We start from the raw sequence: 21,691 nt of genomic DNA on the forward strand, positions 1-21,691 counted from the left end.
CACAAATCTGATTTGGTCACTTGTAACTTTAAAAAACTAAACTGATTTGAGCATTAAGGTCTGCAGTGTGAAGAAGGCTTTAGAGATGGGCCGGATCTAGGAACAACCCCTAGTCCAGCTATTCAATCTGCCTCGATGTAAAGTTCACTGATTGGTCAGTCCACATACCCGGTGTCCCATTTTCCTGATTAGACGGAGACAATGAGAGCCAGCAGTACTTTGGTCCTCAAGTGTACYGTACATTTGAACAGACTCACTTTCAGCCAATTACGACGCAATCTGYATGCACACTAGTAAAAAAGTTACATTTTGACTTTTTAATTCTGACATRTAACTTTTTGTCTTGTTTTATTTACAGATCCTTGCAATACCACCGAGTGGACRAATGTTCCCAAGGCAGTTGGTATGTACACTGAACAAGAATATAAARGCAACATGTGAAGTGTTGGTCCCATGTTTCTTGTGCTGAAATGAAAGATCGCAGAAACTGCAGGAATGCCCACCAGAGCTGTTGCCAGAGAATTTAATGTTAATGTCTCTACCATAAGCCACCTCCAACGTCGTTTTAGAGAATTTGGCAGTACGTCCAACCGGCCTCACAACCGCAGACCAAGTGTTTTGCATCGTGTGTGTGAGCGGTTTGCTGACGTCAACGTTGTGAACAGTGCCCAATGGTGGCTATGGGGTTTTGGCAAGGGTAGGCATAAGCTACGYACAACAAACATAATTGCATTATATTGATCGCAATTTCAATGCACAGAAATACTGTGACGAGATCATGAGGCCCGTTATGAAGCTCTGTTAAGGTATCTGTGACCAACACATGCATATCTGTATTTGCAGTCATGCGAAATCCATAGATTAGGGCCGAATAAACACATTCCAAAGCTATTTGTCTCCCTAAAGAGAACAATTAACTTCTGTCATTAAAACCCAGTCTCTTTCACCCCTTCTATTCTAGGCTTCTTCTCTGTAATTGATTTAATATCTCAATGTTCAAAGTTTAGCTGTGTCCAACAGTAGTTACAGTAGACTTAATTTGCAGTGCATAACACATTTTATTTCATTTGTTTGAATAGCAGCTGTGTGGTAGATGCAAAGATGGATGTTTATGTTGTGTTTGCTTTTAATTAGTCGCGTGATTATTCAAGTGCATAATACCTAAATRTGGCACTTTTAAATGCTTTCTTAATCTTGCGGCTATTTCTTGGACAGATGCTCTACTCCAGGAGGTCTTTSAGACTTCCGATGTCCACGACGACGTCTCGCCACCATCGCTCACAGCCTCATCAGACTGGGCTAGCAGACAACAAATGACTTCAGAAAGGCTGAGGGAGGCGAGACCATATCCCATTGACAACTGGCAACAGTGTGATACTAACCCAGCTGTCTTGCACTGTAGCGGCCGCCATCCGTGTCCCTTCTTTGGTGCCGATTTTGACACAGCCAGGCATTCTCTTTTTGTGTTCCACAATCGGGATGCCATGATGAAAGGCTTCCTACAGCCACTGCCTCCTTCTGCAGGCATCAGCCATTGAACGGCAGCCCTGAACTGCATTGCTGGTTAAGGACTTGTAAGCATTTCACGGTTGTATTAGGCGCATGTGCCAATTAAGATTTTATTTGGATTTGATCCAAACCAACTTGGTAACTTTTTAGTGGTTTAAAGATCACTAATTCTACTTACCTTCCTTGCCATGTTGAATGTCATTTGGTGTTGAATATCCTTTGTCATTAATTGTATTCGGATATCTGATGTTTTTTAGTTAGCTCGTCTTCTGCCTGTAGAGATCCTGCAACGTTTTGTCTGTGTCCACAACCAGCAATTAGGGTTTTCCCTGCAGATCTGTTGCACTTGTAACCATGGATACTAAGGATGCAGTATACCTTTATTAAGTTTGTCTTATTCCAATATGTTTGAATTTTAAACCAATCAACTTTACTGACCCAATCCTCACTTTTAGGTCGTTATAATCTTGCATTGCCAGAGCTCCATTGTGAGACCTGCAAGGAGACCGGTACAGCAGGCATGAAAGACCTGCAAAGAAGTGGCAACTTGTCCTGTCACCATTTTAACTTTTGCCTCATTATTCTTTAAAAAAAAAAAACTTGCCACAATTTCGCGATATCCAATTGTAGTTACAGTCTTGTCCCATCGCTGCAACTCCCGTACAGACTAGAAGGTTGAGAGCCATGCGTCCTCTGAAACACGACCCGCCAAGCCGCACTGCTTATTGACACACTGCTTTTTTTCTTTGCAACTCTGCCTAGAAGGCCAGCATCCCAGAGTCGCCTCTTCACTGTTGACGTTGAGACAGGTGTTTTGCGGGTACTATTTAATGAAGCTGCCAGTTGAGGACTTGTGAGGCGTCGGTTTCTCAAACTAGACACTGTAATGTACTTGTCCTCTTGCTTAGTTGTGCACCGGGCCTCCCACTCCTCTTTTTATTCTGGTTAGAGACAGTTTGCGCTGTTCTTTGTAGAGAGTAGTACACAGCGTTGTACGAGATCTTCAGTTTCTTGCAATTCTCGCATGGAATAGCCTTCATTTCTCAGACAAGAATAGACTGATGAGTTTCTGAAGAAAGTTCTTTGTTTCTGGCCATTTTGAGCCTGTAATCAAACCCGCAAATGCTGATGCTCCAGATACTCAACTAGTCTAAAGAAGACCTGTTTTATTGCTTCTTTAATCAGTACACAGTTTTCAGCTGTGCTAACATACAGTTGAAGTCGGAAGTTTACATACACTTAGGTTGGAGTCATTAACTCGTTTTTTCAACCATTCCACAAATTTCTTGTTAACAAACTATAGTTTTTGTAACAGTTTTCTTCTGTGGAAGAAGGAGAGGACCAAAGCGCAGCGTGATTAGTGTTCATCATGTTTAAAAAAGATTTACATCATTTGAGTCAATTGGGGGTGTATCTGTGGATGATTTCAAGGCCTTACCTTCAAACTCAGTGCCTCTTTGCTTGACATCATGGTAAAATCTAAAGAAATCAGCCAAGACATCAGAAAAATAATTTTAGACCTCCACAAGTCTGGTTCATCCTTTGGAGCAATTTCCAAACGCCTGAAGGTACCACGTTCATCTGTACAAAAAATAGTACGCAAGTATAAACACCACGGGACCACAACAGCCTCATACCGCTCAGGAAGGAGACACGTTCTGTCTCCTAGAGATGAATGTACTTTGGTGCGAAAAGTGCAAATCCATCCCAGAACAACAGCAAAGGACCTTGTGAAGATGCTGGAGGAAACAGGTTCAAAAGTATCTATATCCACAGTTAACGAGTCCTATATCGAAATAACCTGAAAGCCCGCTCAGCAAAGAAGAAGCCACTGCTCCAAAACCGCCATAAAAAAGCCAGACTACAGTTTGCAACTGCACATGGGACAAAGATCGTACTTTTTGAGAAATGTCCTTGGTCTGATGAAACAAAAATAGAACTGTTTGGCCATATAATGACCATCGTTAGTTTGAGAAAAAGGGAGGCTTGCAAGCCGAAGAACACCATCCCAACCGTGAGAGCATGGGGTGGCAGCATCATATTGTGTGGGTGCTTGTTGCAGGAGGACTGGTGCACATCACAAAATAGACGGCATCATGAGGAGGAAAATTATGTGGATATATTGAAGCAACATCTCAAGACATCAGTCAAGAAGTTAAAGCTTGGTCGCAAATGGGTCTTCCAAATGGACAATGACCACAAGCATACTTCCAAAGTTTGGCAAAATGGCTTAAGGACAACAAAGTCAAGGTAATGGAGTGCTGTCACAAAGCCCTGACCTCGATCCTATAGAAAATGTGGGCAGAACTGAAAAAGTGTGTGCGAGCAAGGAGGCCTACAAACCTGACTCAGTTACATCAGCGCCTGTCAGAAGGAATGGGCCAAAATTCACCCAACTTATTGTGGGAAGCTTGTGGAAGGCTACCTAAAACGTTTGACCCAAGTTAAACAATTTAAAGGCAATGCTACCAAATACTAATTGAATGTATGTAAACTTCTACCTTACTGGGAATGTGATGAAAGAAATAAAAGCTGAAAATAAATCATTCTCTCTACTACTATTCTGACATTTCACATTCTTAAAATAAAGTGGTGATCCTAACTGACCTAAGACAGGGAATTTTTACTAGGATTAAATGTCAGGAATTGTGAAACTGAGTTTAAATGTATTTGGCTAAGGTGTATGTAACTTCCGACTTCAACTGATATATACGAAAGTTCGTGGACACCCCTTCAAATTGAGTGGTTTCGGCTATTTCATCCACACCTATTTTTGGACAGGTGTATAAAATCAAGCCCGCAGCCATGCAATCTCCATAGACAAACATTGGCAGTAGAATGGCCTTTACTGGAGAGCTGTGACTTTCAACGTGGCATCGTCATATGATGTTATCTTCCACAAGTCAGTTTGTTTCAAATTTCTGCCCTTCTAAAGCTGCCCCAGTCAACTGTAAGTGCTGTTATTGTGAAGTGGAAACAGTGTTCAGCTGTGCTAACATAATTGCAAAAGGGTTTTCTCATGATCAATTAGCCTTTTAAAATTATAAACTTGGATTAGCTAACACAACGTGCCATTGGAACACAGGAGTGATGGTTGCTGATAATGGGCCTCTGTACACCTATGTAGATATTCCATAAAAAATCTGCCATTTCCAGCTACAATAGTAATTTACAACATTAACAATGCCTGCACTGTATTTCTGATCAATTTMATGTTATTTTAATGGACAAAAAATATGCTTTTCTTTCAAAAACAAGGATATTTCTAAGTGACCCTAAACTTTTGAACGGTAGTGTATATCAAGCAACTATTTTTATATTCCACAACTATTATCAGATTAACTGTTTTTSTACAGATAATTATCAGACTASTTTCACAAAAGTAGMGCACTGGGCCTTTACTGGTGCTGTCATTTTTCCCCTACTGCACCCCCCAAAAAATGTTTTTAACGAATTGTAGCACCCCACCCCAAACTACTTCCCGCGGCTATYCGTGCTGGGCGTTGCCTGAACCCGCCTTGTTGGTTCTTGGCTGGGGTTAGCTAGCTAGAATTAGAGCCTTCTGGCTAGCCTGTAATTTATGGTTGTAATTACGTTGTGTAACAGCAAAATGTCTATGTACTTGTCATTTGGTTGTAACTAACATTAGTTTAAGTTGGCTAGCTAATGTTTTGAGGAGAACAGTAGAATCTAGACCAGATGTGCAGCTGCTGCAGCGGCTGATGCAGTGCCCAGACGAGACGAGAGCAATCTTCTACAGAGTTAAGGTAAAATCTCTCGGATTATATGTTGATTTCAATGTTAAACAAATTTGAAGATTTACTTTTTTTGGCTTGCTAATTGAGCTGCTTTACCTGGGCTCGCGTGTAGTGCAGCAGTCATTGCTAGCTAGTTATTGTTTTACATTAACATTTTAGTCATTTAGTATAGTGCCTTGCTAAAGGGCACATCAGATTTTTCACCTAGTCAGCTCAGGGATGAACTAGATCTGTATTATATTCCATCGTTTTTAATCTAATTGCACTGTGTTGCTATCTGTCTCATGCTATACAGTTAATTCGCATGAAGATTGAATTCTGTTGAATTGTCAAGTGGACTAAACTCATTKAAATAACATTGTGCCTCTTTCAGATCTGCCAAACACACCTCTGCCTCTGACAGCTTCTCCCTGTGCTGACCACCGATGGARCGTACACATGAGAGCTGCCATTGATGGGCTCAGGGAGAAAGACATCCTGAGCGGGTGGATGGGACATACAGCTCTACCACCAGTGTCATGACTGTGTCATTAGCTGCCACAGCTAAACTAATTTACTAATGTTTATTGCACCATATAGTATGTGTTTTCTTTTTCTCCATACAAGATCTAAGCTCCTTCCTGGTTGGCCCTGTCCGTTGAACAGCACCAGTGTCTCACAACCCCTCTGTCTCAGTCACCAGTAATTATGCTGCAATAGTTTGTGCTGGGGGCTAGGGTCATCTTTTCTTATCTGGTGTACTGTGTGTTCTTAGGCATACTCTCACTAATCCCCCCCCCCCCCCTCCCATTTGTCAACAACAGCTTCAACACATCATAGCAACATGCTTGACTGAAAATCTTTAAACATGTATATAGACTTCAGTGGAGGCTGCTGAGGGGAGGATGGCTCATAAAAATGGCTGGAATGGTATCAAATGTGATTTCCATGTGGTTGATACCATTCCATTGAATCCATTACTGTGAGCCATACTCCCCTCAGCAGCCCCCACTGATAGACTTTATGGGGGTGATGATGTTGCCCATCACATTTTATATATTATGCCAATATGTCAAAGTTCTCAATCAGGAAGATGATGTTCAGAATGACATGTTCATGACTTTTGATGTTCACAGGACTCTCCAATGCTATGTTGAACGAGCACCACAGATGGAGGGGGAGGAAAACAGATCGCTTCTCTCTACCACACCTTCACCAAGTCATCCCATTTTTGCTTCATTTTCTAAAATAAATACAGAATTRATTTTGTTTCTAATAGTTTTTTATGCTAGATSTGAGTTAATTTAGCAGGTCTATAATGTATTGTTTTGGAATGTTATTAAATATACACTCAGTCACAAGTCATTGCCCTTTTAAATATTTGCTACTTTGTAGATGCTGAAAGTCATTCGTTTTGGGCTAAGACTATGATCTATAAATGTCCACGACCCTTTTTTAAAAAGTTGAGTGAAATGATTTGTTTTGCTACTGTCTGGTGAGGAAGTGGGCCATATGTAATCAGTTTATGGATGTATAAACGGAGGGCATCTGTAAAAGACATGGACAACATCAGGGAATAAGCAGGTAAATGTAGAGGCTGTCAATGACAAACGGTGCAGAGAAATAACATTACTTAGGATAACAGATATTAGATACTTTTGTGTGTYTATATATATATAGTGTATGTATGTGGACACCCCTTCAAATTAGTGGTTTCGGCTATTTCAGCCACACCTGTTGCTGACAMGTGTATAAAATTGAGCACACAGCCATGCAATCTCCATAGACAAACATTGGCAGTAGAATGGCCTTACTGAAGAGCTGTGACTTTCAACGTCACTGTCATAGGATGGCACCTTTCCAACAAGTCAGTTTGTAAAATGTCTGCCCTGCTAGAGCTGCCCCAGTCAACTGTAAGTGCTGTTATTGTGAAGTGGAAACGTCTAGGAGCAACAACGGCTTAGCCATGAAGTGGTAGGACACACAAGCTCACATAACGGGACTGGCGAGTGCTGAAGCAAGAAAAAATTATCCTCGGTTGCAACACTTACTACCAAGTTGCAAACTCACTGGAAGCAACGTCAGCACAAGAACTGTTCGTTTGGAACTTCATGAAATGGGCTTCCATGGCCGAGCACACAAGCTTTAGATCGCCGCCATTGGATTCTGGAGCAGTGTAAATTCGTTCTCTGGAGTGATGAATCACGCTTCACCATCTGGCAGTCCGACGGATGAATATGGGTTTGGCGGATACCAGGAGAACGCTACCTACCAGAATGCATAGTGCCAACTGTAAAATTATGTGGAGGAGGAATAATGGTCTGGGGCTGTTTATCATGGGTCATGCTAGGTCCCTTAGTTCCAGTGATGGGAAATATTAATGCTACAGCATAAAATGACATTCTAGGCGATTCTGTGCTTCCAACTATGTGGCTCCTGTTTCAACATGACAATACCCACGTGTACAAGTCAGGTCCATACAGAAATGGTTTGTCGAGATTGGTGTAGAACTTTACTGGCCTGCACAGAGCCCTGACCTCAACCCCATCGAACACCTTTGGTATGAATTGGAATCCTGACTGCGAGCCAAGCCTAATCGCCCAACTCCAGTGCCCGGCCTAACTGGCTGAATTGAAGCAAGTCCCCGCAGCAATGTTCCAGAGTGGAGGCTGTTATAGCAGTAAAGTCCATGACTTTGTAATGAGAAATTCGACGAGCAGGAGTCCACATACTTTTGGTTATGTAGTGTATGTTAACTGGACAATTTTGTAAAATACTGTTAGCTTCAACTAACATAACAAGTACATAGACCTATTTCTCTGTTAAACAACGTTAGTTCCAGTCTATGATATTAGCCAGAAGGCTCTGATGCTAGCTAGCGAACAAGTCAAGTCTATGGAAGAGGCTAGCTAGCATCAGCTTTGTAGTGGTTATACTATGTTGAAACACTCGTTTTAAAAAATGTCTAAAATGTTTTCCACACGCGTATTGCTGTAGCTTTTAAATCCTGTGAATGTAATTTAGCAATTTTAACGAAATCTCCTGTTGGCTGCCTGACATCGCACCCGAAACGGCTTCCCCAGTATGAAGATCGGTTGGAACGTTCGAGCGTGGAATGTGCATTGAGGGTAGTGCATCCTTCTCGTTACATGTCCTTATAATTAGAAAGATTGCTCAGAAAACCAGGTGTTTTAATCGGCGTATGCCTTACGATTATTAAGATAAGCAGAGTAAGGTGTTTACATGGCTAATTACATACTCGGCCTTCTGCCATAATCAGTTTAATATCGAATGTTTTGGGAATCGTTTCATGAACATTGTGCAGTACTGTACTCGGCCTCCAGGATGTGTCATTGATTCACATTAGGTCCTTAGGCGCACACTGCGTCCATACGGAGACTCAGTAGCTGTCAAAATGGCTACGACTATATCATGGGCATCATATCTCCTTATTCATTTAGTCATATTTTCATGGTATGTCTTTACGTTATCGGCGAATTGCTCATTGAAAAGCACAGAGATACATCCAGGAGCCAAAACATTTGGAGGCCGCTGGAAATATCTGACTTTCCTCAATCTGGTAAATGTGCTTGGTTGTTGACATCGAGGGCGACGCAAACGAAATGTCATTGGAATGAATGGGACCTGTACAGTAGTAGGCAAAAAAACGACAGCGTATGTTAGAAATCGGTTCCACATCCTCGTCTGCATTACATCCCTTTTGATCTTCCTGTGGCTTCAAGACAAGGATTAATTCACTGCTTTATTTATATAGCTAGCCATGGTGTTCAGAGTGGCCTAACCATTACTGAATCATTATTCCACAGGTTTTGCAGACTGTGTTCTTCGGGCTCGTTGTTTTGATTGACATCATCCACCTGATATTGCCATCCAAAAGTTTGAAGTGTGGTGTACCGCTCCTCCTAGTGAAATTAAGAGACACCATTTTCACTATTTTGGCGTTTCCTATTGGTACAGTAAGTGCCTTTTTTTCTCCTACATGTTATGTATTTATATTTTCTGTGCGCGCATATTAGACGTGTGTATAAGCTACATTTATTACTGATAACATGCTTTGTATTGGACAAAATATAACCCCTTTTCTCTTCTGTTCTCCCCAGTTTGTGTTCTTGTCCTTCTGGTCGATATATCACTATGACAGAGAGATGGTCTATCCTAAGTTTCTAGATGACATTATTCCTAGCTGGCTTAACCATGCTCTGGTAAGCACACAATCATTTGCACATGCTGGACTTTGTACTAAAGTGATCCCAATGTATTCAATTAAAGATGGGGCTTCATCCAATTGGCAGTGCTGCTCAGCGTGGCTTTGTATCACATTGCTCTTGCTAGAAATTTGCTAGAAAGTTCTTGCTAGAAATTCAAGGTTAGAGTTTTTTTTTTTATAAGATCATACTCAGATTCACAAAGCTTTGTATCTCCTATGATCATTATATTATGGTTGCATTGTAAATGAATTTATGTAGCCAGTCACACAGCGATTTGGTGTTCCCAATATTTTTCAACCAACTGAGCCCAATTTAGAACTACATTAATAATCTGTCAGTGCATAATGGACACTCCTCTCACTCTGTGTGGCCTCTTTCTCCACTACACCTATACAGTACATACAAGTTGACAGTAGAATACTTTGWCAGAACTGGTTCTAACCAGTTGCGAGCTGTAAAACAGTCTAGCAGACGCTTGCTGTAGATGTTTCACAACAGGCAGTGACGATTACACAATAGCTGGACCTCTTCCTCCATTTCTCCAGTCTATCTCATTGTTTCTCAATCTATTCCAGGAGGTGCATTGTTTTTGTTCTGGCCCAACACTAACATGTCGTACCCTTGTTTATGTGGCCACAATGCATTAACACATGCAATGGTCTATTTTGTCTACACATTTGTTACACATGGGGCTATGATGATAGGGTTGTTTTCTATCATTCTTCAATTGGCATGTCTTTTCCCTCTGTTTGCAGCACACTATCATCCTGCCCCTGGCACTGCTGCAGATGTATATTCAGCCTCATCGATATGGCAGCAAGATGAGAGGCATCCTAGGTCTGGCCTTCTTTTCTGCGGTATATCTGGGATGGTAAGCAAGGTTCAATTAATCACATTGTCAAGTTGTTGTGGTTTGACGAAACCTTTTCTGTTTCTTCGAGTCTTCTTCGTCTCGCTCACTCCTCCCCTCTCCTTGACTGAATGTTATGATACTTTTACAACATTGTGAAAATCTCCTAGAACAATCCTCCATCCCCATCATAGGGTTCTGTGGGTGCACCATGCGGCTGGTATCTGGGTCTACCCCATCATGGAGCGCCTGAGTCCCGTGGGCCTGGTTATATTCCTGGGGGTGGCTTGCATCACCCTGGCCCCCCTCTACCTGCTGGGGGAGAAACTCAACCACAAAATCTGGAGGAGCACTGCAGGATCTGCAGGTGGGACCGCTCTCATACTGTATGACYGGGAATAACCGCACACCATTTAGATGCAGCAGTGTTTCTCTCCTAGAGTGCCACAAGGCCTCTGAATTTGATTTGGCAGTTTGTCAGGGAAGTTTACCTTTGGTGTGTTAGTTAAGCAATAATACACAAGGCCATGTGTTAAGACATGGTTATGGGTGTATTATTACTTTTYTAAAATGGGTTACCAGCATTAAAAAGCWATATTCTTTCCCTAACCATACATTTTTCAACTAAACGTGATGCTACACTCACTAACACTGGTTGTCAAGTGCAATTTTAGGCGTTCTCTAGTCGTTAGTTATTCGTATTGACTGCCATGTAAAGCAAAACCACRCAGAACTTTGCAGGTTGCCATGGCAAACAATTTACAGTGGAGATCAAGTTTATGAATTGCATGGGAAGGCAGATGACAATGGATCTGTAAAAGTAGTAGCAGTGCGTTGCTAAGTAAACGACAAACAATGGCACTTTTTTTATGAATGTACTGGGGGCATGTGTATGTTTTCTGTATKATTGACAGGATAGGCTCTAACAATGAGAATTCCAAACCAACCTTTGAATAATTGTTAATTAACTACTACTACTCTCTTTCGCTCTCTTTTTAAAAGGACCTCAGAAGAAAAAGAAAAAGTAAGCGTGTGCTGGTATGAGTGCCACAGAGGGGACCAGAGAGGCCTATAATGATGATATCACACAAGGACAGACAGGACACGGCACCCCCAGCACTGATTACCTCAACCAGAAGAGACTGGTGGATCTCTTGTTGGAGGTAGAAGTTGCCCCGAACCACAGATCTAGAATCAGATTACCTTCTCCTCAGTCCTCATTTGAACCATTARGATGAAAAAAAAGTATATTATTCTGATCCTATATCAGCAGTTAGAGGCAACTTGTGCTTGCTCTGTATTGCTCAGGCAGATCTCAGGCAGTGGGCATAATGTGCTTCTATGGTCAAGCCAAATTATTTTAAGATTAAATTCAATGATTAGACTTAATTTACTCCACAAGGGGATATTGTGCTACTTGTCACAGTGAGATAACAGCTCAATATGAAACTTAAGTTGATCCTTATTGGTTGTGTTAACCCAATTGTTCTCTCACCATCCGTGAAGTAGACTTGCACTGACTGTAGAATAATACTTTAGTATATGCAACTCTAGTGATCTCTCTCATTTTGTGATGCCATTTCCTTTATCATGACGCTGTTTAACTTGATACTGTACTGTTGGTTGTGAAAGGGACAGTTCCTTATGTGCACTTGCTAGTTTACCCTTTGAATTCATGCGTATATGCTCACTTTTAGAACACTAATTCCTTATGTAACTTGGAGAGAAATATGAGACCATGATGATGAAATTAAAATATTTGAAATATACACGTTGATGTCACTCCCTTCTTTATTAGGTGAAACATTCAACACATTGCAATCTGAGCTGCTTTATGACCACGGTGAGGATTCATTCTATTATACCGCGCGGGAATCTTTGCCCATCACTGCCATTTGTAGCCAGGTGATGGTGCCATCAGGTCAATATTTTCTCCTCTACAGGCAACCAGGGTAAACCGTGTCTATGGCAAATAAATATCCCCACTCCTAGGGTATCGGAGGGTAGAATGGAGCTACCACCATTTTGTTTAAGTAAGTAAAGCCTTGTTCACACTGCAGGCCTTAATGCTCATCAGTTTTGTTTTTCAAATCTGTTTTGGACTTTGACTGTCCAAACAGCAAGTTACAAGTGACCAAATCAGATTTGTGTGTGTTCAGACAGCAGTCATTTGCTGACACGGCTACGCTAGTTGTAACGTGTGCGCAGTGTTGTAGGCTGATTGTTGGTGGTGCACATCCTTGCTATCACTCAGAAGTTATGTAGCAAGCGAAGGAGACAACAATGCCTGACGTTTTCCAGTTGCATAGAATTTTCTAAATCATAGTGTAAGAACACTTTTAAAGCCTCAAAGGATAAGAGGATCCAAATTTCAAAATGAATCCTGTTTGGCTAGCCACAGCAGTCAACTAGTGAGCTAGGTAGCTGTTTAGCTTTTCTAGCACAGTCACTAATTTGTTTGCAAACAATTAACAAGCTAGTTAGCTACCACATGTTATTGTAAAACTGTCAACCGAGTAGCTAGCAAGATACACCAAATAACAGTCTAAAAACCACTTGAGGGTAAATAAATCAGATTTGACACTTCAGACAAGTCATATGACCTGGAATCTGATTTGTATCTGATTTCAAACCACCTACGTAGGTGGTTTGAAATGTGGCTTGAAATATCAGAGTCCATGTGATTTTTAGCTGTTCAGACTGCAGGAAAAATAATAGATTCAAATCGGATATGCAAATAAATAGGATGAGTCACATCAAACTGCCAATGTGAACATGGCTTCAGTAGTCTTCTCTGAGCCAGACTGGCCCATAGGAAAGGTTCCTGTTAATGTAACGCTAGGCAGCTTGATGTACAAGTTTACCACCTGGACAGGGCGCTAGTGTGTCGCAGGGCCTTAATGGGGCATCATTTTGATCATCTTTGGTATGACTCAACCGGGGATTGAATCTCCATCCATCAAAGGGTGGACACTAACAACGAGGTGACTAAGCTGGTATTACCATTTTGTTTACCTACCAAAACAGGTCTATATGAAGTGTCTAGCGGTGGGGACTATAAGTTGTTTATAGATGTTAATTTAGTTAGTGTCTATCCCTGGGCAGCTGTCCCCACACTATGATCTCACTCATCAGGCCAGGGTAATCTTCTCAACAGCATTCTCTCACCCAGAGGTCATGTATCACCCTCTTTATGTAAGACTGTAAGACTCCTACACAATTAGGTATCTGTACAAAAGAGTGTACAACTGAGCAGAAAAGTAGTGGTATTTGGTCACACTTTAAATGAGGTGATGTGTAATGGCACAGTCCTGCATAATGTTGCATTGTGTCCCCAGAGGATCCAACAAGACTGATATTAACTAAGATCCTTCTCATCAATTGAGCCCCCTGATCCTGTCACACATTCATCAATCATCTGTTTTGAAAGCCATTGCTGGCAACACGTTCTGCCATACCAGAAGGTTCTACTTTACCAGAGGGACGTCAAGGAAACCTGAGGTAACACTTTCTCTTCCAATTAAGAAGACCCAATTACCATTAATTGTGGCGTCCTTAAAGAGTGGCCTAAGATAAGTCAGCGTCATATCTTTTACTTCTTTCCTTAGTGGATGTATACATAATCAGCTTTCACGTACCTCAGGTAATCCAATCAGGAGCTAACTTGACAGTGCTTCCTATGTCATTCAGGCTACTCCGCAGTATCTGAGACTGGATGTCACAGTTAATGATAGCTGCTTCAGTTAGGTTGTTATTCACATCAAACAAACAAATGTACTGTAACTTGTACATATATATATATATATATATATATATATATATATATATATATATATATATATATACAGTACAGCATAGCACCCTGAATGATTCCATGAGATTACAGTTCATATTTTGGTATTGTAGTGCGGAGCATTTTACATACAACCTTTTCCATATAGTGGACAAGAGCAAAAAGAGACAGAACAATGGTCAACTATTACTTTTATACCATTTGACCTGTTTGTATTTGAAATCAGTTGTTGACCAACCACAGACCAAATCAGAAGTAATACAACTATGATAGCCAATCAGATCAAACCAGCTAACATTCTCTAGGAAGGGGGTCACACCTTAGTGTGATGGCCTGAGGGGGAAGTCTGAGTACAATAGAGGTTTACTCTGAACAGAATACAGATGGCCATAGACATACAGCATATTAAACCTCACATATCCATATAGATGACATCAAAATTCTCAGAATAACACTATTGCACCCATGATTGGTATCTAACACACGTTGCAGTAGTCAGTCCTCTGGATACCGTAAGGCAGAGAGGAATTTTGTCCTCTCAACGGGGAAAGGGATGACTGGCCCCTAAAATAATATTTTGTATTGTTTGGGGGGATTTTTCCATTCGGACCGAGGTAAAATTGGATGTATTGATTTCTGATCACATGATATCTCTGGCTGATTGATCCCGGAGCCAGTAATGAAATGTCAAACAAATATTATCTCATTGTGCTTATCAACTGAAGGGAGTTCAAACAGATGGTCAGAGATGATCAGTCATTTTTTGCTCTACTGTGAGGTGAAGTGGCCACGGGGGCCTTTGCCTCTTGAACCTACTTCTACAGCAATGAGATTAGTGGGTTAATCCGGAGGGAGGAGTCAGGAATGGAGCTAGGTGCAGTACATGTCCAATGAATGAGGAGTGAGGTGTGTTACCATTCAGAGCCATGCTACAGATGAACCTACACCTCTGATGGTCCTCCTTTCTCTGACACCTCACAGTGGAGGCCAGGCCAGGGTACTGTATTCCTATGGCTGAAGCAAAATGCCTGTTCCTGGTGAACATAAAGGATGAAGTGGATGGTGTTGTTGCCCCACCCTAATTTACAAAGATAATCTGCACTGAATTAACTGAAGACCCGAGGTGGTGCAGGACTACCAAAACGGAGAAAGAAAGCATTTTAGGACATTGCCGCGTCAGTGGTCCAACGTGGGAAAGTGGAGTAGTTTTATGTTGATGTCTGAAGATGCTGACGATCACTAACTCAACAATCGTTTTGCTTCAGGTAAACGTGCTGAGGATACTTTATTGGGAGGTTGCTGTATGATGTAGGTAGGCACCATCTAGCCATGTTCCAATTCCTAAATGGATTATTACATTATGGATTATAATGGTTGATGTCACCTAGGTCATCTTGGATTTTCATCTTTGACAGCTGACACTGCTCTCTGATTGTGTGTACACTGTAAAAAATGAATAAAAAAAACGTAAATTACTGTAAAAAAGTACAGTATGTTACTGTAAATTCCAAATAAACTTTGGTTTAACAGTACATTACTGTAAAGAAGTGCTTTCTTTGGAATTTACAGTAACACACTGTACTTGTTTTTACAGTAACTTACAGGTAACTGCTTCCAGTATGTTTTTTTTTTTTACAATGTAGCGTCGTAAACTGATCAATATAAGGACCTACCACACTATTTCACTACTATGAAATGTAAATGAGGTTTTGTCTTAGACTAACGTGAGTGTGTGTCCCAAGGCACTGCCATGGCAGTGGAGGTTTGCTTGAGAATTCAGTCATACAACACTCCACCCTCAGACAAGCAGTGGAGTCCCCTACCCCCTCATGGAGTCAGGTATGCCTACACTATATCATTACTCACATTTTTAACATAAAGGATCATGTAGTACCGTTAACTAATATCATTTATCAACCTATTTGAAGAGAGTTTGAACAGGGTGTTGCGTTGCTATTTTTATTGTAATACTGTTAAGCCTTGTGGTGTGTGCCAGACGACAGATTAGCTTGCTGTAGATGGCACACTCCCTGCTGAACATTTCATAGTTAAGCTTGACACTACTTCTTTACAATGTGAACACCTCAGTTAAGCTTAACACTACTTCTTTACAATGTGAACACCTCAGTTAAGCTTAACACTACTTCTTTATATTGGGAACAACTCATAGTTAAGCTTGACACTACTTCTTTACAATGTGCTAATCACAGATATTGTCACTGCAGTTTGTTTCCGTAAGAAGACACACTAGTGTACGCTTTATTATATTGATTGGGCTCCACTAGTCAAAATGTACATGTATGGTAGTTCATTGAAGTATCAGTTCTTTCCAGACTGCAACATAAAATATAATTCTGAATGTAAACTGCTGAGGTCAGCTGGTTGAAATGAGAGGACATTGTTTTACAACACCCCTCCTGTCTCCTTTCAAACCCCCCCAACCCTCCATGCGTACCCCCAGTCAGGACACCCCAGTCGAAGTACACGTTGGTGGGGGAGGTGATACGTCACGTCATCCCTGGGGCCACACAATGCTCCATAGGGTGTGGAGGTCAGAACTGCAAGTATGAGAACCCTGCCCGCTGGAGCGAGGACAAGCAAGCCATCAAAGGCCTCTACTCCTCCTGGTAGGAATCAGAAAGGCTATATAAAAATGTTGAATGTAAGTGGATTATACCTGTAAGTTTAATGTAGAAACATGTCTTTCCTTTCAGGGTCACGGAAAACCTACTTGCCATGGCCAGGCCCTCTACTGTATTAATAGAAAAGTACAACATTATTGACCAATTTAAAAGGTAACACRATATTTTATTTCAGGGTTTGCTGTCGCCATAAGTCAATTCAATGCTGCTAGTATAGATCAAATAAATGAATTGATGTATTATTAATTGTTTGTGTTTGTGTGTGTAGATGTGGCCTGAAGACAGTGATAAACCTGCAGAGACCTGGGGAACACGCCAGCTGTGGTCCCAATGCACTGGAATCAGAGAGTGGATTCTCCTACCAACCRGAGGTCTTCATGGAGAACAACAGTAAGTCTATGACCATTCCTCTACAATGAGAAAAACTGAAGGGAGCCAAGGCAAATTTACTGTGTGAATGGTTAAATAATGACTGCCCTTATATTCCAGTATATTTCTACAACTTTGGTTGGAATGACTATGGGGTGGCCTCCCTCACATCCATCCTMGACATGGTGAAGGTCATGTCCTTTGCGATGCAGGAGGGGAAAATGGCTGTCCACTGTCATGCTGGTCTGGGAAGAACAGGTAATGTATAGGACACAAAAAAGTTGTATTATTAATCGAATGATTATGCTTTGTGGTCACATGACTGACCCTCTCGCTAATGGTTTTGCCACTGTCTTCCATCAGGTGTGTTGTTAGCGTGTTACCTGGTCTTCGCCACCAGGATGACCGCTGACCAGGCCATCGTGTTTGTGCGTTCCAAACGACCCAACTCCATCCAGACCAGAGGTCAGCTGTATTGCGTGCGGGAGTTTGCCCAGTTCCTGGTCCCTGTCAGGAGTATCTTCTCCTGCGCTGAGCCCAGGACTAACCCCATCACCCTGTCCCAGTTCCTGACCCGCCAGGGACACATGCTGCATGGCTATGAGCGGCGGGAGCTCAGGCACTTGCCCAAGATCATCCAGGTGATCTGCAAGCTGCTGCTGGACATCGCTGAGAACCGGCAGGTCATCGAGGAGGACATGCTGGACATCCCTGACATGACGGCCGAGGAGGAGATAGAGTTTGAGCGCTATCGTGACTTTGGATTCACCAAGGGAAGCTTCGGGGGAGGCGGCCTCGGAGGGCAGCCCCGATTACCGGGACCCCCAACCAAACCCCGGCACGCCAACGAACCGCCCCTGTTCTACCACCGCAAGAGCCTGAGCTACAGCGAGTCGGACCTGCGGAGGCTGGGCTCTGAGCTGAACCTGCCGACCCTACCCCTCTCCAACTCGCTGTCCGCTTGCAACATGTCTGTGGCCTGTTCTCCCTCCCTGAACTCCCTGCCTAGGACCCCGGCCACAGGCAGACCCATGGGGCCCAGGCAAATAACCACCACCTACGGCTCCCAAGATGGTTCCCTCTGGGAGCAGAAGAGCCTCGCAGAGGGATCACCGCTCCTAAAGAAGACACAGAAAGCCTGCCAGCGCAGCGAGTCCGAGTGCAACCCCGAGAAGAAAGGGTATAGCAGCATGTTGTTCAGGTGGAAGGAGGAGCAGAGGGACAAGTTAGCGAACAATGGTGATGTGTCTCAGATAGAGGAGTCAGAGGTGCCCTTCATCACCATCCAGACAGAGCTGTCCAAGGAGGCCAGGCAGCTGCTGGTGGCCCAGGCCCTGGCTGTGGATCTGGAGCTGGACGGCGAGGAGGAGCACAGGGAGAGACTACAAGCCTGGCAGGTACGAACTTCATATTCAACACCATTGTTATTCAAATACTGTATCTACCTTTTGGAATACTGTACATACAATATAATATATTGAAATAGTCTAGTCAGACATGTGGTGGTAGTAATAGAGTAGCATAGCACAATTGACTAATCCTGTTTACCTGAACAATATCTGACAACTACGTTTGTACATAAAATAAATGTATAGAGGTTTGAAATMTAATACTGGAGTTTATAGAGGTTTGAAATTTAATACTGGAGTGGCGTTAGATTATTAGCGCCACTACACCTGATGTGGGTTTTGGTGACACTGATTGTGTATTCTGTGTGTTTTTGCAGTCAGAGTTGAACATGGGAGGGGCATGGGAGAGGCTGTGTACATTGGAGAAGGACCCGTTTGTGCTGTCTGGGCTGATGTGGACCTGGCTGGAGCAGCTGAAGGAGCCAGTCATCTCCGCTGAGGATGTACAGAATCTGGACCATAACAACAGTGACCCTGCAAACTCAGAGGCTGTCTTCAAACCACTGGACCAGGTCAGCAGCACTTACTGTAGGCCATTACATTTACAGTACCAGTCAAAAGTTTGGACACATACTCATTGAAGMATTTTTCTTTATTTGTTCTCTTTTCTACATTGTAGAATAACAGTAAATACATCAAAACTATGAAATAACACATATGGAATCATGTAGTAACCAAAAAATGTGTTAAACAAATCAAAATATATTTTATATTTGAGATTCTTCAAAAAAGCCACCCACTTTGCCTTGATGACAGCTTTGCACACACTTGGCATTCTCTCAACCAGCTTCATGAGTTAGTCACCTGGAATGCATTTCAATTAACAGTTGTGCCTTTTTAAAAGTTAATTTGTGGAATTTCTTTCCTTCTTAATGCATTTYAGCCAATCAGTTSTGTTGTGACAAGGTAGGAGTGGTATACAGAAGATAGCCCTATTTGATAAAAGACCAAGTCCATATTWWGGCAAGAACAGCTCAAATAAGGAAAGAGAAATGGCAGTCCATCATTACTTTAAGACATGAAGGTCAGTCAATACGGAACATTTCAAGAACTTTGAAAGTTCCTTCAAGTGCAGTCGCAAAAACCATCAAGCTCTATGATGAAACTGGCTCTCATGAGGACCGCCACAGGAAAGGATGACCCAGAGTTATCTTTGCTGCAGAGGATACGTTCATTAGAATTAACTGCACCTCAGATTGCAGCCCAAATAAATGCTACAGAGTTCAAGTAAGAGATACATCTRAACATGAACTGTTCAGAGGAGACTGCGTGAATCAGGCCTTCATGGTCGAATTGCTGCAAAGAAACCACTACTAAAGGACACCAATAAGAAGAAGAGACTTGCTTAGGCCAAGAAACACGAGCAATGGACATTAGACCGGTGGGAATCTGTCCTTTGTTCTGATGAGTCCAAATTTGAGATTTTTGGTTCCAACCGCCGTGTCTTTGTGAGATGCAGAGTAGGTGAACGGATGATCTCTGCATGTGTGGTTCCCACCGTGAAGCATGGAGGAGGAGGTGTGATGGTGTGGGGATGCTTTGCTGGTGACACTGTCAATMATTTATTTAGAATTCAAGGCACACTTAACCAGCATGGCTACCACAGCATTCTGCAGCGATACGCCATCCCATCTGGTTTGCGCTTAGTGGGAGAATCATTTATTTTTCAACAGGACAATGACCCAAAACACCTCCAGGCTGTGTAAGGGCTATTTGACCAAGGAGGAGAGTGATGGAGTGCTGCATCAGAAGACCTGGACTCCACAATCACCCGACCTCAACCCAATTGAGATGGTATGGGAAGAGTTGGACCGCAGAGTGAAGGAAAAGCAGCCAACAAGTGCTCAGCATATGTGGGAACTCCTTCAAGACTGTTCGAAAAGCATTCCTCATGAAGCTGGTTGAGAGAATGCCAAGAGTGTGCAAAGCTGTCAAGGGCAAAGGGCAAAGGGAAGCTACTTTGAAGAATCTAAAATATGAACTATTTTCATTTGTTTAACACTTTGTTGGTTACTACATGATTCCATAAGGGTTATTTCATAGTTTGATGTCTTCACTACTGTTCTACAGTACCTCGTAGAAAATAGTAAAAATAAAGAAAAACCCTAGAATGAGTAGGGGTGTCCAAACTTTGACTGGTACTGTACATTTGTCATTTAGCAGACACTTATCTAGAGTGACTTACAGTAGAGTTCATACATTTTCATATTTGTTCGTACTGGTCGCCCGTGGGAATCGAACCCACAACCCTGGCGTTGCAAGTGCCATGCTCTACCAACTGAGCTTCTCACTCTGGACCCAATCATAAATAGCTCCATACTGTATGAAATTAATTTSTACTGACTACTTCTGTTCAGTTCACCAACTCATTCGGGGTGGCAGTAGCCTAGAGGTTAGAGAGGCCGACCAGCAGCTGGAAGGTTGCTGGTACAAGCCGTGGGCCAGGCAACACAAAATGGGAATGGAACTGGCAGCTWAGAGGGTGCTGGTCTTTGATCCCATGTACGATCTCCTGCAAGGCACMTAATGCCCACAGTTGCTCTTCATCCAAGGATGTGTGTGTATCTGGGGGTGTTGTGAAAGGCAGAAGACACATTTTAGTTCTAAGCAATGGACAATAAAGTTGTATTCTATTCTATTCAACCACATCCCCTCCAGGCTCCCAGGGAGATGTTAGTGTGCATTCTGGACTGTATGGCTCATGTTCTCACAATTCCAGAGGAGGTGGAGGCTGCTTTCCTGGAGCGCACRATCAAGGCTTTCACAAAGGTAGAACACTAGATGATGTAGGGTTCTCCTTTTTAAACCGCGGCACAGTTTAAAAAAATAAATATTATTCAATGGGTATCTCAACCGTTCTGACTCTCCACAGATGGGAAAAGGCTCAGCYGTGTATCCGGCCATGACAGAGATCCTTAGGCTGGTCCTACACGACATGAGGTTTATTGCCATAGAGGAGGATGAGGTACCAGATATGGCGCCCATCCCTACTGTACTGATCCCATAAACCTTGTGTATTCTGTCCCAGACCATCCCTTGCTATATTAAAACATATGTTGTGCCTTCCTGTGCAGTTTGGATAGTTTTTCACACACAATATTTTTGTCATTATTGTACAGTAAGTGTATTGTATACGAAAGATCACTTTCCATT

General features: G+C 42.3%; 2 protein-coding genes across 3 annotated transcripts; both read left to right on the forward strand.

Annotated features, from left to right (window-relative positions):
- Positions 1-8,348: 8,348 nt before the first annotated feature.
- adtrp1 (androgen dependent TFPI regulating protein 1) lies at positions 8,349-11,894 on the forward strand. Of its 2 annotated transcripts, none has more exons than XM_023990649.2 (6): positions 8,349-8,826; positions 9,074-9,223; positions 9,368-9,469; positions 10,231-10,346; positions 10,520-10,692; positions 11,328-11,894. In XM_023990649.2, the coding sequence occupies exons 1-6, from the start codon at positions 8,662-8,664 to the stop codon at positions 11,351-11,353; spliced, it is 732 nt and encodes a 243-aa protein (XP_023846417.1). In that variant the 5' UTR covers positions 8,349-8,661; the 3' UTR covers positions 11,354-11,894. The 2 variants fall into 2 exon arrangements, with proteins under 2 accessions (XP_023846417.1, XP_070300456.1); XM_070444355.1 differs by having other exon boundaries at positions 10,520-10,686; positions 11,331-11,894.
- Positions 11,895-15,019: 3,125 nt separating this feature from the next.
- On the forward strand, positions 15,020-21,604 carry LOC111966198 (protein tyrosine phosphatase domain-containing protein 1-like). The gene is made up of 10 exons (XM_023990651.2): positions 15,020-15,383; positions 15,861-15,957; positions 16,580-16,745; positions 16,833-16,913; positions 17,029-17,150; positions 17,250-17,387; positions 17,493-18,526; positions 18,856-19,050; positions 21,197-21,307; positions 21,411-21,604. The coding sequence occupies exons 2-10, from the start codon at positions 15,948-15,950 to the stop codon at positions 21,543-21,545; spliced, it is 1,992 nt and encodes a 663-aa protein (XP_023846419.1). The 5' UTR covers positions 15,020-15,383; positions 15,861-15,947; the 3' UTR covers positions 21,546-21,604.
- Positions 21,605-21,691: the final 87 nt, after the last annotated feature.

Source organism: Salvelinus sp. IW2-2015, linkage group LG7 (assembly GCF_002910315.2).
Source record: "Salvelinus sp. IW2-2015 linkage group LG7, ASM291031v2, whole genome shotgun sequence".
Classification (NCBI taxonomy): domain Eukaryota; kingdom Metazoa; phylum Chordata; class Actinopteri; order Salmoniformes; family Salmonidae; genus Salvelinus; species Salvelinus sp. IW2-2015.

Coding starts and splice junctions, on each gene's coding strand:
- adtrp1 (XM_023990649.2), top strand. CDS start 8,662: ATGGCTACGACTATATCATGGGCATCATATCTCCTTATTCATTTAGTC. Junction 8,827..9,073: donor ATCTGACTTTCCTCAATCTG/GTAAATGTGCTT, acceptor ATTATTCCACAG/GTTTTGCAGACTGTGTTCTT. Junction 10,693..11,327: donor GAGCACTGCAGGATCTGCAG/GTGGGACCGCTC, acceptor TCTTTTTAAAAG/GACCTCAGAAGAAAAAGAAA.